Source organism: Crotalus tigris, unplaced genomic scaffold (assembly GCF_016545835.1).
Source record: "Crotalus tigris isolate CLP2741 ecotype Arizona unplaced genomic scaffold, ASM1654583v1 scf7180000018306.2785112, whole genome shotgun sequence".
Lineage (NCBI taxonomy): Eukaryota > Metazoa > Chordata > Lepidosauria > Squamata > Viperidae > Crotalus > Crotalus tigris.
The window spans coordinates 1,834,428-1,852,123 of record NW_024096934.1 but is presented as its reverse complement, the minus strand read 5'-3'; the positions used below and the strand labels follow the sequence as shown (position 1 = coordinate 1,852,123).

The 17,696-nt window shown below is 39.2% G+C and overlaps 2 protein-coding genes across 3 annotated transcripts; both read right to left on the bottom strand.

The window, feature by feature from the left end:
- Positions 1–725: 725 nt before the first annotated feature.
- On the bottom strand, positions 726–4,255 carry LOC120311054 (olfactory receptor 11G2-like). The gene is made up of 3 exons (XM_039350183.1): positions 4,201–4,255; positions 3,769–3,921; positions 726–1,863 (listed from the first exon to the last, which is right to left on the bottom strand). Exon 3 carries the CDS (start codon positions 1,861–1,863, stop codon positions 910–912), a length of 954 nt encoding a protein of 317 aa, XP_039206117.1. The 5' UTR covers positions 3,769–3,921; positions 4,201–4,255; the 3' UTR covers positions 726–909.
- Positions 4,256–10,069: 5,814 nt separating this feature from the next.
- On the bottom strand, positions 10,070–14,448 carry LOC120311053 (olfactory receptor 11H6-like). 2 transcript variants are annotated; one of them, XM_039350182.1, is made up of 3 exons: positions 14,344–14,448; positions 11,891–12,811; positions 10,070–11,165 (listed from the first exon to the last, which is right to left on the bottom strand). In XM_039350182.1, exons 1-3 carry the CDS (start codon positions 14,413–14,415, stop codon positions 11,043–11,045), a joined length of 1,116 nt encoding a protein of 371 aa, XP_039206116.1. In that variant the 5' UTR covers positions 14,416–14,448; the 3' UTR covers positions 10,070–11,042. The 2 variants fall into 2 exon arrangements, with proteins under 2 accessions (XP_039206116.1, XP_039206115.1); XM_039350181.1 differs by having other exon boundaries at positions 14,223–14,433.
- Positions 14,449–17,696: the final 3,248 nt, after the last annotated feature.

Sequence of the window (17,696 nt, the reverse complement as noted above, 5' to 3'; positions counted from 1 at the left end):
ACCAGAGGTATCTCCTTAGGGGGCAGGACCTGCAACATTCCTTGCCCCCAACCACTCTAGTGGGTCAGTAGATGTGACCAACAAGAGATGGTCCCTGAGATAATAAAAACAGATTTTCTAACAGCTAGCCACAACTAAACCAGATATTCCCTATTCTATAATTGTTCATTTATATGTTCCCTAAGTGAGCTTTCCTCTGTTAAATTTCATTCTGTTACTTTCAGCCTACTTCTCTAGCCTTATCAAGATTTTGAATTTTATATCTGTCTTCTAGGATATGAACCATTTCACCCAGTTTGGGCACATCTGACAGTGTGATAGGTTTTCTCTCCATTTCTTTAAGTCTCTTACAACCTTTGAAAAATGTGGGACCCAGAATTTACCTTAATGGTACTGCATGTGGGCATTATGAAGCTCATGTAGACCTGCTTGGACATTGGAATTTTTCTTTTCAAAGTGACATAAATACTGTTACTATTCTCCAAAGCACTTGAGGGCAGGACAAGAAGCAATGGATGGAAACTGATCAAGGAAAGAAACAAGCTAGAACTAAGGATAAATTTCCTGACAGTTAGAACAATTAATCAGTGGAACAATCTGAAGTTGTGAATGCTCCAACTCTGAAAGCTTTTAAGAAGAGATTAAACAACCATTTGTCTGAAATGGTATAAGGTTTCCTGCCTGAGCAGGGGGTGGACTATTAGACCTCCAAGGTCCCTTCCAACTCTTCTATTCTATTCTATTCTATTCTATTCTATTCTATTCTATTCTATTCTATTCTATTCTATTCTATTCTATTCTATTCTATTCTATTCCATTCCATTCCATTCTAGAAGCACACCATTGATTTAGAGTGTTGGTACATGCTTGTGTTTGATTTTGGTTATATCTTTCATCTACAATTTTAGACTATTCCTTGCTCCATATGAGTCTCACCTTTCTCCTTAGTAATGTATTCAGTGCTTCTTTAACTTGATTGTTCCTCAGACAGTAGATCAAGGGGTTGAGAAAAGGTGTAAAAGTGGTATACAAGAGAGTCACTGCCTTAGTGATACCTAACTGGCTTTCTCCACCTGGTAACAAATACATTGCTGTCACTGAACCATAGAAAAGTGAGACCACAATTAGATGGAAAGAGATGGTAGAAAAGCCTTTCCTACGACTACCTTTGTTGGACATCTTCATTAGAGTGAAAATCACAGTGCCGTAGGACAAAATAACAAATGTCATATTACCTAGGAGCAGACCACTGAGACAAATCTGACTCCAAGTGGGAACCATTCCAAGCGGAGGGCAAGCCAAGGATAGGATTGGACCAGCATCACACAAAAAATGGTCAATGACATTGGCGCCACAAAAGGACAACTTAGCGATCAACGTTGCTGGAACAAGATACCACAGGAAGCCAAGGATCCAACAAAGAGCCACCAGAATGTAGCAGACATTTTGAGACATAATTTGTGGGTAGTGCAATGGGTGGCAGATGGCCACGTACCGATCGAAGGCCATAATTGAGAGGAAAAAACACTCAGTGCCCCCAAGGATGAAAAAGATGTAGAACTGGACTAAACACTCTTTGAGAGAAATGATGCCGCCAGGAACTGCTAAATCGAAGATCATGCGAGGAACTGTGGAGGACACATAGCACATTTCCAACCAGGAGAAGTTGCTCAGCAGGATGTACATAGGAAGCCGCCCAAGGTGGGTGTCCAAAAACACCAAGATAATAATGGTGATGTTCTCAACCAAAGTGAGCACATAGAGAAAAGTGAAAAACACAAGGAGCAGCAAACGCTTGTGCTGTCCAATTCCAAAACCTAATAAAACAAATTCCTCAACTGACGTCTTGTTGGTTGAATCCATCTGCAATGAGATAAGAATTTACATCCCACATTCTCTTTCCACATTTCTCAGTCACTTCCAAAAGTAAATATTCCAGTTTATGTGTGAAATCAGGCAAGTAAAGTGGCGCACCAAGGTTTCAAGTTTTAAATTCTGCTTTAACATTGCAATCATCACTTGGGGCAAACAATATGGACTGGATTACTTAGTCCATTACAGGAATATTGACCAACCATACAATTTTAACTAATCAATTTGAATAATACACCTACAATAATAAAATAATGTTGTTTAAAAAAGGAAGAAAAAGACATTGGAATTACCAGATAATTGTTTTATATCAACTGCCTCTAGTATAGTTTCTTCAAGATGAGTTTGACTATCATTTTTCTGGAGGTGATGAGGTTTGTGATTTTAGTGGTCTGTCGAAAGGACCATAGGAGACATCAGCATAACTCTACTGTTTCTTGTAGGACAAGCCTACATTGGAAGTTTATTACATCTCCCTCATTTTATGTATTTGTCTGTTTATGTCGTCCAATGTATAGGATACAGTTATCCAAAAACTCAGCGTACAAACATAGCAAAGAATTATATTAAACATGAAAAACAACTAAAATGACATTGAGGCTCAGGAAAAACGCTAACCTTTAACAGCCCACCCTCTTCTTCCCATCTCCTTTTCTAAATATATGTTTGATATTTAGTAGTTTTGAAATCTGTATGAAAGAAAAACTGGAGTCAATACATCAATTACCTTTTGCATAAAATATGCACATATTTTGCTGTCACCGGATACAGCTCATGCTGATATTTGATGAAGGTGTGTTGTGACCTATCTGCCCTAGGTCACAACACACATAATTATTTTTGTTATGTTCAATCTGGTAAGAACCCAGTCTCTATACAATACACTGTTGAAACTATCCGAGCCTAGCAGACCTAGTGGAATGATAGCCAATCTTCTTGCTTCTCTTTGCTAAGCAAACCATCTCTTGTCAACAGTGGTTATTAATCAGCATTAACCTACAACTTGAAAGAAACATCTTATACCAAATAGAACCCCAACTGGTTGGAGATGCAAGTATTCATTTCTTGCAGCAGCAGAGGCTGAATTTGGTTCACAGTGGAGAGAAATGCTGAAATAATGGTCTCTGTCATAGTCCAACTATAGAGAGAGAGACTAAAAGAAATAGGAAAGCGGAGCATACTAATTTGTGCTAACCCATAATGTGAAGGCATGTTTTATCTTCCATTAGCAGTATCTTTCCAATGAAATAAGCTTGTTTTTATTAGGCATTCCATAGGACTGATACAATATAGTGTCTACCTGCTTATTCCTCTCAAATCATTGCAGCAGATAGAATTTTTTTTTTAGTTGGGACTATAGAGCAAGTCTTGAAGAAACTATGGTTACTTGGTGATTTAGGTTTGTTAAAAACAACTCTGGGTTCAGGAAGAAGGGACTATCAAAAATGCTATTCCGCACAGCTTATACTGTAACTCATAAAAGTTCTTGCTCTCTTTCTACAATGCATCTGTGAATTTTCAGGGTCAGATACATTCATGCAGGATTAATCTATCAATGTTTATTACAAGTCAAAATGATATTATGGAGCTTATGAAGTCTCTGTCAAAATATCCTTCCAGTGGATTCGGGAGCTGTCTGATCTTTAATGATGGGTTTATGAATAATATTCCACAGGAATGACTAAAGTTTGATATTCATGTTCTCTACCTGCTTGTTCGTTTCAAATCACTAGAGATATAGAAATAATTTGCCTTAATTCCAACTCTGCTTTTTACTGAGCCCTCGCAGTGCCTACATAAAGGTTTTTATTTAACAAAGCTACTCTGTCTAAGCCCGTTTCAATCATAAATTGCCCATGAATTAATTATCTTCCAAATGGCACAATGGTATCTTACCTTGGTCCTCAAAAGTGTTGCTCGGCTATCAAGAAGGATCTGCTGATGATATAGGTTATGTGCTTGATGCTGAGAAATGGTTTGGAAGGATTCTAATCACAGGGCCATGATAGGAGAATATAACCACAGGACTTTCCCAAGCGTACAGACAAGCTATGTTGTGAAATCAAAAAGCAGTTAAATTTGAAAATATTCTGGCTTGAGTTAATAATAATAATGATGATGATGATGATGATGATGATGATGATGTTAGAGAATTTTAATTTCTCTGTTGGTGAAAAAATAAACCAGAAGCTCTCACAATTGACTGCATTTAGCTGATTCAAATAAATTTCTTTATATTCATATCAAAATATTTACAATACCATACATTCTTCTTTACAGCAACATAGCACAAATGAAGACTTCTTACAGAGAGATACAGAGACAAACCTGAGACTGGAAATCCAGCTTCTAACTCAATACCCTTTTTGCACAGACTCAGTAGCACTTTCTTCACATTGGTTGACTGAGTTACTATATGACTCTTCCTGCTCATGAATATTCCAACACTCCTCCCTTCATGACAGGAAGAGACATCAGACCTATTGATTTAATACATTCTCCATAGTAAACACTACCCAATGGTTTAATCATCATGTCTGCCAAATTATCCTCAGAAGAACAATGATGTAAACTAATCAATTTTCCTTTTACAGCTTCCCTGACATTACAATACTTAATGTCTACATGTTTATTTTTGTTCTTCACCCTGTCACCAGTTGCCATTTTTATACAGGCAGCATTATCTTCAAATACCTTTTACGTTAATATTTAAATCTTGCAACAACTGTACATATCATGTTACCTCAGAACACAATTCAGATAAAGCAATAAACTCTGCTTCTGCTGTTGAAATAGCAACAGTTGTTTGTTTTCTCGACTTCCATCCAATCAGAGTCCCTCCAAACAATATTACAATCCCAGAATTTGATTTCCTTGTGTTTATGTCATTTGCATAGTCACTATCGACATAACACTTTAATTTCAATTCCTCAGTAATATGTATTTGAAGACTCAAATTTATAGTTCCCTTTAAATATCTGAGAACCCTTTTTACACCCATCCAATGTAACTTTGTAGGTGCAGCAGTAAAACAACTCAAAATGCTTACTGCGCAAGCTATGTCTGGTCTGGACCACTGTGATAGATATAACAAACTCCCTATTGCTGAGTGATATATCTCTTGATCACAGGTTTCACCTTTGTCCGCACTTAAACTATTATAAAAATCCATACTCATGGGTGTGGGAGCATTATTGCAATCTTTCATATTATATTTTTCCAATAACTGCTCAATTTTTCTCCTTTGACTGAGAATATAATCACCTTTTTCATTTTTCTATATCTCTACACCGAGATAATTTTTTATTTCTCCCAAATTCTTTAATTGTGAAAAACCTTGTGCCACTAACCTGGCCTTATACTGTACATCATTATTTGGCAATACCTTTTTCTTATATACCCACTTACAACCCACAGCTTTGGTTCCCTGTGGCTAAGTCACTGATTTAAATACTTCATGTTCTCCCATGGATTTCATCTCTTTATCCATGGCCTCCTTCCATCTTTCTTGTTCAGCTTTTGGTAATGCCAACACCTCTTTATAACTTCTTGGCTCATACCATACATTGAAAACCTTTACCTTGCTGGCAGAATACCTGTCAGGCGGAATTCCTTTATTACATCGCTCTGAACTACGTGGTATTAACTGCTCCTGTGTCTCAAGTCTATCTGGCTTCATGTCTTGTTCAGCCTCTCCTCCCTGAACATTGACATCTTCAATAATCATTTTTCCATCATCAGATGAGTTATTGTCATTAACTAGATCACCGTCATTAAGTGAGACATACCCAGAATTTGCATTAATTCTGTCCCAATTTTGTTCTGCAAAATTAGCAGACCTTGAAATTACAATTCTTTTACTTCCATCGCTAAAGCAATATCCTTTTGACCATGGCTCATAGCCCACAAACCTGAGCTTTCTTGCCTTTTGCTGTCCCTTTCTTCTGATTGCTTTTGGAATATGTAACCATGCAGTATTTCCAAAAATTTTCAAATGTGCCAGTGATGGCTTTCTCCCATATAGAATGGCATATGGAGTATTATTAATGGAGGAACTCCACAGCCTGTTAACTATATAATTGGCAGTCAATATGGCTTCTCCCCAATATGACCTCTCATACCAGAATCCTCTAATAATGAATCTTTCATTGTTTGCAAAACACCATTCCTTCTTTCAGCTACATTGTTCTCTCCTGCTGTGTAAGGATTTGTACATCTGTGTCTTATCCCCAACTGCCCCAACCATTGTTGGAATTTAGTTGACATAAATTCAGTACCTCTGTCAGTTTCAACTGACACACTTGTTGTCTGTACCTTCTCTCTACAAAACTTACCCACTGTTTGAAATGTTGTAGCACCTCTGTCTTACCTCTAAGCAAGTAGAAAAACCAATACCTGCTATAATCATCAACAATTACCAGTGCATATTTTGCTCCTCCCAAACTGGCTTGCATAGGTCCCACCAGATCTGCATGGACCAGCTCTAGAGTTCTTTTTGTTTGTCTTGTGCTATATTTACTAACTGGGAATGCCTTTGACTTCGATGCTTTGCATACTGCACAGTCCAAATATGTTTTGCATCCCTTCAAATTTAGCCCTTCTGCAAACTCTTGCATTTGCTGCAAAACTTTAAAGCTTGCATGGCCAAGTCTTCTATGTAGAAGATGAACACATGAATTGTGCTCTGCAACATTCTTAAATATATGGGAACATTGAACCTTTTGTCCCTGCAATACATATAGATTATCTTCCTTTATGCCTTCTGCACAAATATTCCCATTCCTTTTGATGAGACACTTCCCATTTATAAAAAATGGTCTCAAAACCTTGTTTGTCTAAATTAGACACACTTAACAAATTATGTTCCATCTCAGGTACACAAAGCACATTGGTAAACTTTGATTCCAAATATGGAATTTTTACATTGCCTTTTCCAATGACTTTTGCTTTCTGGCCATTTGCCAAAGCCACAGCTTCTTGTGCTACTGGAACAAACCTGCAAAATAATTCAGAGTCATTAACAATTGTTTGACTTGCCCCACTATCTATTAGCCACTTGTCTCTGTTGTTGCTATAGCAGACTTTTGCAACACCAAAATGTTCCTTTTGCAAATCAGTCCTTTTTGCTTGCACAAATGTCCTTCGCTGCAAATTGTTCCTCTGCAAATAGTTCCTTTTCAGATGTGTGTTTGCATCGCAAATGTAGCAATTCTTTTCTTGCTGAGCTCCCTGCTTGCAAAATCTCTCTTTTGATGCAACTTGTCCCATCTGCTTGTTTCTTCTACAGAGACTTGCAGTCTGGACCCCCTCCTCAGGAATTTCACCTCCTCATGGCTGTTCCTAAAATGGTGCTTTTCTTTTTCATTAAGCAAACATGCCTTTAAAACCTCAAAATTTAAGTCTTGCTCTTCTTTACACTCAAATATCACAGAAACTGTGTCCTAGGTTTTATCTAAACTGTTCAACACCAATAAAACCTTCTGGGACTCAGGGAATTTAATCCCACATTGTTCTAAGTCCCAAAATAAACTTTGCATTTTATTTAAATGCTGTTTCACAGATTCACTTGGTTGCAAACAGGCCCTGTAAAGTTTTCTTGACAATTGCACTATATTGCATGCAGAAACATTCACATACACAGCTCTCAATTTCAACCAAATCTCCTTTGCAGTCTTTAAATTTGCAACATTTAGAAATTGTTCATCATCTAAATTCAAGATGAGATAAGCCATTGCTTGATCATGACTTTTCTGATCAGCAGCTGCAAACACTTGTGGTGGATTTTCTATGATATACCACAGCTCTTTTGCTTTGAGCAAACATTCCATTTTTGCAGCCCACACAATGTAATTTTTCTGGTCCAAACGAGGCACAGAGCTTTCCTTAAATTCCATTGCAGCCATTCTGCTAATTCTGCCTTGTTCTTATACTTTCTAAACACAGGCAATTTCTTCCAGCTTTAAATTACAATGCAGTCCTTAGTAAGCTCTGGCCCCATAACCTGTTGAGAATTTTAATTTCTCTGTTGGTGAAAAAATAAATCAGAAGCTCTCACAGTTGACTGCATTTAGCTGATTCAAATAAATTGCTTTATATTCATATCAAAATATTTACAAATACCATACATTCTTCTTTACAGCAACATAGCTCAATGAAGACTTCTTACAGAGAGATACAGAGACAAACCCGAGACTGGAAATCCAGCTCCTAACTCAATACCTTTTGCACAGACTCAGTAGCACTTTCTTCACATCGGCTGACTGAGTTACCACATGACTCTTCCTGCTCATGAATATTCCAACAAATAATAATAAAGTTGGAAGGACCTTGGAGGTCATTGAGTCCAACCCCCTGCTCAGGCAGGAATGTGGGGAAAAATGCACGCGCAGCAAACTGCCATGCTTCCCCCCCCACAAACCTCATAACCTTTTGATACCCTTTGTCCCAGTGAAGCAGCCAGAAGGTCATACCCCTTTGACTTAATGTCTCACCTACCTAAACAGATAATATGCTTAAGTTCCTTCCTATCTCTTCCTGTCTTTGTCAGTTCTTTCTCCTTTTGATCTACCTGTATTTGTTCTTACCTGGTCTTTGACCATGTAATGTGTTACTAGAAAATAGTTGCTTACATGAAGACATTTTCCAATGAAGAAACCTTTGTCAGCATTTAATGGTAAAGCCTATGTATGTAACAAGTATATAAGAAGCAATAAACTCAGAGTTTATCAAGCTGTGTCCTGCAGCTTCAAACCTCTGCTCAAGACATGCCTGCATCTTTTTCTTAGCATCTTACACAGGAACCCTACACCATTTCAGACAAATGGCTGTCCAGTCTCTTCTTAAAAACTTCCAGTGTTGGAGCATTCACCGCTTCTGGAGGCAGGTTGTTCCACTGGTTAATTATTCTAACTGTCAGGAAGTTTCTCCTTAGTTCTAGGTTGTTTCTCTCCTTGATCAGTTTCCATACGTTGTTTCTTGTCCTTGTCGGGCCCTAAGAGGAGTATGATCATGTACGTTACCACCGGCTTCGGAGCGTGGTTTCCCAGACGAGTCGGGATCCTCGCCTAACTTGACTACTCCGTACCGAAGGCTTCCTGTGTTGATGGCGGTGTTCTGTGAGGCCCGACATCCAGTTGAGAACCTTTGAGCATGCACAGTCCAATCACCGCGCATGCGCAGTGAAACAATATCACGGACTTACCCATAAGCGGCTGGGATGGTGTAGGGCAAAGCCACACATGTGCAGAAGGATCTTAAAGCCCAACTCACTGTCTGAGCATGCGTGGACAAAGATTTGAAGCCGATCAACGAGACCGAAGATAACAGCTGATCGCAGGAAACACCTGGAAGCTTCAAGACCGGATGGTAGCTTAATAGGGAACAGGGTGGGGTAAGGAACATGGGTGGTGATGTATGGGTGATGGATTGGGTGTGGTAAAGGGCTTGGATTGGGTGTGGTAAAAGGAGTTGTATAAAAAGCGTACCTGGGAGAGCTGTTCCCTAGTGCTAACTTTTTGCAGCCTTCGTATGATGAATTAAAGCATTGTTCCTCGTACCTGGCAGAGTGATTATTTGATGTTAAACGGATCCATTAAGTCAGGATGTCATAACAGTCCTACCTTCAGGCGACCTCCTTATTTCTTTTTGTTTCCAGCTGTCCAAAATCAGAAGTAAATCAATATTCTTCAGATGCCAAACTGAAAGAATGATGATCCTCTTTTAATTGAAATTTAGCATGTGAAGACCTCTAGAAAATGCTATCTGAAGATGTGAAAGCATTTAAATACTTTCCCAGGTGTACAATTCACAGGAAGGTTCCTGTTCTCATCCTATCTTATCTGAGTAAGAAATGACTTTTGATAGGAATATTGGCGTTATGTCATAAAATCATTTTAAAGATTTGCATTGATGTTCTTTACTCCTGTTAATAAATTTTTCTAAGCATCTCCCACTATTTTGGGCATATATTGGCCATTATATTTTGTGTAATTAGATTCTTAGACTACCACCATGAATTCATTTGAGAAATGCTTTTATACACACCACGCACACACATATGTGAAAAGTCAAGAAGAAAGTATTTTATATTTTTTTATTCAAAATCCCTGTGTGATCCTAAATTGAAAATTCATAAATCCCAAATTCAAATTAATTTTTTTTCATCAAATACATGATAAAAAGAGAAGAGATTGCCAAAGAGTTTGTTTCGTCCACAATTCCACTACATTCAGACAGAATCCTTGAATATTTTAACACTATGGGTTGTGTTTGTTCTTAAAAGACCTTACTATGCAATCCTATTAAAATTATTTCAAAATAAAATCTGCTACATTTCATTGGAGAATATTTTATTGTTGTCATTTTTTGAAGCATATGAGAAAGTTATAGGTTCATCTGACAAATGTTTGAAATTTTTAAAATAATTTTATTCACATTCAAATAATACAAACATAATACATATAAGTTTAAATAAAAAACAATATAAAAATACAAATATTACAGTGCACCCACCTCCCTGGAGACTATTTTTGTTACCTATATTTCTTCTTGTATAACAACTAACAATATACAATATCCCCTTATCTCAAATGTTTGAGATTTTGTAAGCCTTTAGTTCCCAGATTCAGATACCTGACAAGCATTAAACTTTGTTTCAGGATATTTAAAAACATGTTTTGTTGATAGGAAAGAGGTCTTGGCCTTTCCTTTGTGGGGTGTCAGAAGCTCATTCCTCTCTCCACCCCAGTTTAATATTTACATGAAACCATAGCATTAGATCATCTGCTAGCTTAGAGGACAATATTATTGATATACTGATGATACCCATTTAAAACTCCTGACCCCAAGCTGGCCAGGTTGAGGTCTTATCTCAGTGTCTAAAAGTTGTGCCAATCTGGATGGGGAGAAGCAGATTTTGAGATAATCCTACTGACTAGCTGTGGATTTTATGCCCCCCCCCTGATGATGGGTTTTCCACCTTTAATCTTAGATTGCACATCCACATTCAAAAGTAGTTCCCAATCTGGAGGTTCTCTCGGTATTTGCACAGCTTCTTATGCACCATTTGTACCCTGTCCTGTATTAGAAAGCCATTCAGATGGTCACTCTTGTCTGAGTCACCTTGTAGTTTGATTACTGCAATGCACTCTAGATAGATCTGCCCTTGAAGACTACTTGGAAGCGTCAGTTGACCCAGAATGCAATGGGAAATGGTGAGCATGTGCTTTCCTTCTTTGTGAGCTGCAGCGGTTAATGGTATGCTTCCAGGTGAAATTCAAGATGCAGGTTATCACCTGTAAAGCCACACATGACATACAGCCAGGTTATTTGATGGACCACCTATTTCATATGGTATCTACCCATAGAGTAATCTGCAGCCTTGTCAAGATTCTTCTGAAATTTATTTCTGTCTTCTAGGAAGTTAGTTATTCCATTCCAATTTGTCTCATTTACAAATCTGAACAGCCTTCCCCAACCTCTTTAAGTCATTAAAAATATTGAAGAATAGACAACCCATAAGAGATTTTGAGGAAGCTAGAGAAGGAATTGTAAACATAAACAATCAACTCATTGCTGACAAATCAGGAGACAGCATCTTATCACATAAAAATGGAAAGAAATTGGGAAGAATTCAAATCACTATAAGGGACTCTCTCTTAATTAACTCACTGTAAATGAGGCTGGGAAATTTCTCTTGCAGTTATCAACACTCTGAATTTACCCCACTCTACTAAAATCTATGTTCTTTTTTCCCTCTTAATTTTGCCCAAGTGTGTGCGGCTTCACAGGATCTAGGATGAAGCATTGCCATATTTTATACGGCTATGATGAGGACGAGGTGGGGCCCAGGGACATTTTTGGAAATAAAGAGGAGGTTGGACATTGAAAATTTCAAGATGACATGAACATTATTTAAAGAAGCATGCTTTTTGGTTTGCATTTTCTGTAGCTTTTGATTTTCCTTGTACTGTATCTTTTTTGTGTAAACAAACAATTACTTCTTCCATATCAGTCTCACCTTTCTTGTTAGCAATCTGCCAAGGGCTTCCTTCACTTGATTGTTCCTCAGACAATAGATCAAAGGATTGAGAAAGGGTGTAATGGCGGTATAGAAGAGGGTCACAGCCTTTGTGACCCCTAATTGACTTTCCCCACCTGGCAATAAATACATCGCTGCCACTGAGCCATAGAAAAGTGAGACCACAATTAAATGGAAAGAGATGGTAGAAAAGCCCTTCCTAAGACTGTCGGAGGTCTTGGCTAGAGTGAAAATCACAGTGCTGTAGGAGGCCACAACAAAGGAGATATTGCCTATGAGGAGACCATTGAGACAAATCTGGCTGAAAATGGGAGCTTTTCCAAGTGGAGGGCAAGCCAAGGATAGGATTGGACCAGGATCACACAAGAAGTGGTCAATGACGTTGGCAGCACAAAAGGACAACTTAGAGATCAACTTTGCTGGAACAAGGTACCACAGAAAGCCAACAATCCAACAAAGAGCCACCATAAGGTAGCAGAAGCTGTGAGACATAATGTGTGGGTAGTGCAGAGGGCGGCAGATGGCCACATACCGATCCAAAGCCATTGTTGAGAGGAAAAAACATTCGGTGCAGCCAAGGGAGAAGAAGATGTAGAACTGGATGAAACACTCATTGAAGGAGATGATGCCACCAGGGACTGCTAAATCAAAGAGCATGCGAGGCACCGTTGTGGAGACATAGCACATTTCTAACCAGGAGAAATTGCTCAGCAGGATGTACATAGGTAGCTGGCCCAGGTGGGTGTCCAGAAGCACCAAGATAATAATGGTGATATTCTCAACCAAGGTGAGCACATAGAGAATAGTGAAAAAGATGAGGAGCAGCAATCTGCTGTGTGGTCCAATTCCAAATCCCAGCAACACGAATTCCTCAACCGAAGTCCAGTTGGACGATACCATCTGGAATAAGTTAAGATAATTTCCATCCTTAACCATATTCTCTAAATTCATTTTATATCTTCTTGCACTATTTTGGACTTCCCTTACAAAACAAGAAGCTAAACAACACTCCCCATGTTCATCACTGGGTTACATCTTTGCATACTAAAAATCAGAGAGGGGGGAAGAGGAAGGAAGGAAGGAAGGAAGGAAGGAAGGAAGGAAGGAAGGAAGGAAGGAAGGAAGGAAGGAAGGAAGGAAGGGAGGAAGGAAGGAAGGAAGGATTTTTATTTATATCACGCTCATTCAATGTGTTCCTTTCAGATGTATATGAACACAACGTCTGGAGACCATGAAGTTTGTAACATAATGGCTCATTGTCTTCTAGAGGAATGGTGAAAGGAGTAAAGGAGATATTGGCCTGATTTACTTTTTGACATAGATCTGGCTAGCATTAAGGACTTATCGCTCACTGCTTCCCATACAGTGGCACTCTCTGTAGCTGTAGAAGGCAGGATAACACATTGATGGGAATTTCCTCTAACTCCTTCTTTCCAAAAGCTGCACTGCAATTACAGCTCTCTCTTGTACATAGTACAAGAAAACATCTATGAAATTCTCAAATATGATAGAATTTCATGAGACAAGACAATTTTTGGAAATATTTCTGAACTTCTCCACTGTGTTTCACCGGAATGTAGGAACCTCCCTTGTATCATAATCAAATCTTTAATCCATTAAATATAGTATTGTTTCCTCTGGTACTCAGGCAAAACTGCTTCCTCATTTTTTCCCTCTTCCATTTGAATGTCTGAATCTTGTCGGCTGCCTGGATATATCCCTGCAATTAATTTGGCAAGGTTTTATTTTTTCAGAAGTGGTTTGCTATTGCCTCCTTCCTAGGGCTGAGAGAGAGTGACTGGCACAAGGTCACCAAGCTGGCTCTGTACTTAAGGCAGGACTAGAACTCACAGTCACCTGGTTTCTGGTCTGATACTTTAATCACTACACCAAACTCTCTCTCTCTTCCTCATTAGGCACACCTTTATCCTTGAAAGGATGCTTAATTGCATTGAAATAGGTGTTCGTTATTCAATTATATTTTTCCCAAATTTTTCTTAAGGGGGATATTCAGGGAGGAGAAAGCAGAAGATGCATCAAATATTCTGTTACTAAATAGTTTGGATGAATCCTTCATTTTAAATCTGACTGCAAGAAGGACTCATTAGTCTAGAAAATAAACACTATTTTGTGCTGAGATATATATGCAAAGTAGAAGAGATAATAAACAGAGATGGATATTTATTAACTGTTATCAGTGAAAGCAGGTAACCCATACATTTGTCTGACTGTATTACAATTTAAAATGAAGTTTAAAAACCACAGCCTTGGCTTATCGTTGTTAGTCATCACTTATATATTGTTCTCATACCATCTTCCTGACCAACCAAATCTCTTCTTTCTTGAGAAGGTGGTAGCTGATCAAATTAACTCCTCCATGGTCCTTCCTCACAAAGTAAATCCTCATTTTATAAGAATAGTTCATGCTTTACCTCAGGGTTACTCCCTCCAATGGAAAGGATGTTGAAATGTGTTAGGATTAAGGAATGAGAAAAAGCTGTCATCCATTCTTACAGTGATGCTTAAAATTCATAGTCAGGGACTGAGCAGGGAGAAGGATGTGCTGTAATTTACAAACCTTGAAGGCTGGTGTTAAGCATTGGGTGCCTTGGGGATTGTGTCTCTCAAGAACAGAGATCATTATCCATAAACCCCAAAGAGTGTTTCTTTGGGGTTCTTTGGGATTGTTGTTTAAATGGAAAGATGCTATGTTTTCTAATAGTAGAATGAAGTCAATTCTTTCAGATAATCAATCCTTTTGTCAAATATCTATGGAGATTTCAGTTATCTATGTGAGGGCTTTTCAACCAGTGGTACAGGTACCACCTGTGGTACATTGGCACCTGGCAGGTGGTACGCGACCATCCTAGAAAAGTGGTAGCGGGGGAGGGGAATGAGCTGAACCGGTGGCAGCACCGCACAAGCCTGAGCGAGAGATGGCTGGAGCTGCAGGGCTGTCAGGGCTCAGCGGAAGCGCCAGCATCAGCGCCAGGCTCAGCGCTGATCCTGGTACTTCTGCTGAGCCCTGAAGAAGCTCCAATCAGCTGGAAAGTAGCACTGATTCTGGCGCTTCTGATGAGTCCAGAAGCCCTGATCAGCTGGAATGTTGCAACATCTTCAGGGTCTTGTGATTTACATTCAGATGCTTGGCAACTGATTCATATTTATGACGGTCACAGTGTCCCAGGGTCATGTGAAGTGACCAAAACCTGCTGCAACCACCCAGCAGACGGGGGGGGGATAAAAACCAAACACCCCCCAACCCGCCCTCGCTGCTAATCCTCAACAGAAATGCTCACAACAATGAAAACCTCAGATAGGAGGAAGAGCACGGCCGGGCGGGCAGGCAGGTGTCTTGCTCAGCTGTGGCTTGGGGGGCACTTTTTTCAGTGCCATTGTAACTTCGAACAGTCACTAAGTGAACTGTTGTAAGTCGAGGACTATCTGTACTTTAACACTTTTTTCCTCTCTCTTCTTTTGGGGGTGTCATCAAGTTTTTGACGACTGGTGGTACTCGGATGTTGCCATATCCTAAAAGTGGTACAATGGGTGAAAAGGTTGAAAAGCCCTGATCTATGTCATGGTTGTCTCAAAAGTGCTTTTTCAAAAGGCAACTGGACTTTGTTTTTTTCTTGAGGAAGAGTTTTGCTTCTCATCCAAAAAGTCTCTTCAGTGATCTGAAAAAGCTTCTTGGATGAGAAGCGAAACATCTTCCTTAAGAAAAAAAGTTGCCTTTTGAAGTAGCACCTTTGAGAAATTTTGTCTAATGGTTGACTTTTCTGAGCAAACTAGTGGAGAGAATATGTTGTAGAGGAGGCAGTCACATTTGAAATGTTAAAGAAAAATGTGCATCTGCTAGAATAAAATAATAATAAATGCCTAAGTAATCCGTGGATACTTTTCAAGATATGTAGGATCTTGCTTCATTGCCTGGAAACCAGTTATCAGAATCTTCATTTATTCTAATCCTGGATTGAGGATTAAGAACAGACATTGCTGTTGCCCAGGTCAGAGACTTGATCTTATGTTAGTCACTGGATGCTTTGGAGCTCCAAAAAAGTGCCATAGCTAAGTGGTAAGGTTGGTTTCTCTTGGGAGGGTCTCCCTCATGACCTGCCTGGGCAAAATAGTTTGCAATCCAATAAATCCCAAGCTTCCATTGTTCCTAAGTATTTCTCATACAGTATATTCTGCCCTTGGTCTTCAATCCATCTTCATCAACACATTTGCCTCCTTTATCAAAGATGAACATTTGTTGAGATTGAATTACATGCCTTTCTCCTCAAGAGCAGTGTTGAATATATATCTAAGTTCTGCATTGTGGTTGCCCTCAGGGGGCCGGGTGGGTGTGGCCAGGGTGGGTGCAGCCTACTGAGTGTGGATGGAGTGGGGGTGGCCTACTGGGTGGGTGTGGCCAGCTCTACATCGTTCACATCAAGGGTGCCTGTGGGGGCCTGGGCAGGAGTGGGACAGATCTGAGGGTCTCTGGCAGAAAGGGATGGGGCCGGGGCAAGTGCCAAGGCATGGTCCACTGGAGGAGCCTCAATATTCCTCTCAGCCATGGGGAGGGGGCTTATGAAGCTAAGACTGAATGCGTTTCAGCATAGAGGGCCACCACAAAATTGTACATTGGCTCCCAGCTGGCCTGGGCCAGGGCCAAGGCAGAGAGGGCTGTTCCTTCACTGTTTCCAGAATGGCTTCACAGGCACATGAAACCACTGTGTGGGCCGCATCCGGCCCCCGGGCCTTGTGTTTGACATGTCTGATCTAAGCCATAACAGGTTGCCTTTTCTTTTCTTGGAGATTTTAAGGATAATGTTGTTTTTTGTGCTGCATGGATTTGTGTTAAGTTCTTTTTGTTCAATGAGGGAAAGTGAATTTTCTTTCAAATGAGAATATAGTAAGTTTTCTAGGATTCCTGCAAATAAGTAAAATGAGGTGGGAAGGCAAATAAAAGATCTATAGGTGTCAGAATTGGTGGCCATTTCTTTGTGCCATAGTGCGTGAGATATTTTGGCAAAGCTTGGTCTGTTCTAGGAAAGATACAGCAGACTTTTCCTTTTGTAGAATGCTGCCTCTGATCACTGTGACTTTTTATTAATAATTTTATTAAAGAATATGTCATATAGATGCAAGTAATACAAAGTATAAGTGCAAAGAAAAAAGAGAACTTTTTTGAAAGAGAAAGATGTAACCTCCACCTTCATCCCAGCAAGCATAAACAATTTATCACCATCTCTTAAAATAAAACAATCTCTTCATTTTATATCTCACCTCATTTTTTAATAAACAGATCTTTAAAATCTCATCCTCCATCTTAGTCAGAAAAAGAGTGAGCATGAGGAGCTGTGGTGGCGCAGTGGTTAGAATGCAGTATTGCAGGCTAATTCTGCTGACTGCCAGGGGTTCAATCCCTACCGCTCAAGTTGACTCATCCTTCCATCCTTCCAAGATCAGTAAAATGAAGGGGGCAATACGCTGACTCTGTAACTGCTTAGAGAGGACTGTAAAGCACTGTGAAGCGATATATAAATCTAAGTGCTATTAAGGGTTATCAAAAATAATAATGTTTTATAAACTCAATCTAATAAAGCTACTTTAATTATTTAATTATTTATTATTATTAAATTATTAATTGTTTAATTATTTTAACATTTATATCTCATTTTCCATCATTAGACAAATCCCCCAAATCTCACCATTCAAATCTAATCTTTAAAAATCCAATGGCTTCTGGTGGTTTAAGCGTCGGTGATGGTGGCTACTTTGTAGCCGTCCTCCTGGG

Bases quoted from the DNA above. Each gene is read 5' to 3' on its own strand.
- LOC120311054 (XM_039350183.1), bottom strand. From the start codon at position 1,863: ATGGATTCAACCAACAAGACGTCAGTTGAGGAATTTGTTTTATTAGGT.
- LOC120311053 (XM_039350181.1), bottom strand. From the start codon at position 14,336: ATGAACTATTCTTATAAAATGAGGATTTACTTTGTGAGGAAGGACCAT. The intron at 12,812-14,222 runs GTATGAGAACAA...AACTTATTCCAG, and splicing joins TTTGGTTGGTCAGGAAGATG to ATGGTATCGTCCAACTGGAC. The intron at 11,166-11,890 runs GTGAGACTGATA...GTGGCTTTACAG, and splicing joins GCAGATTGCTAACAAGAAAG to GTGATAACCTGCATCTTGAA.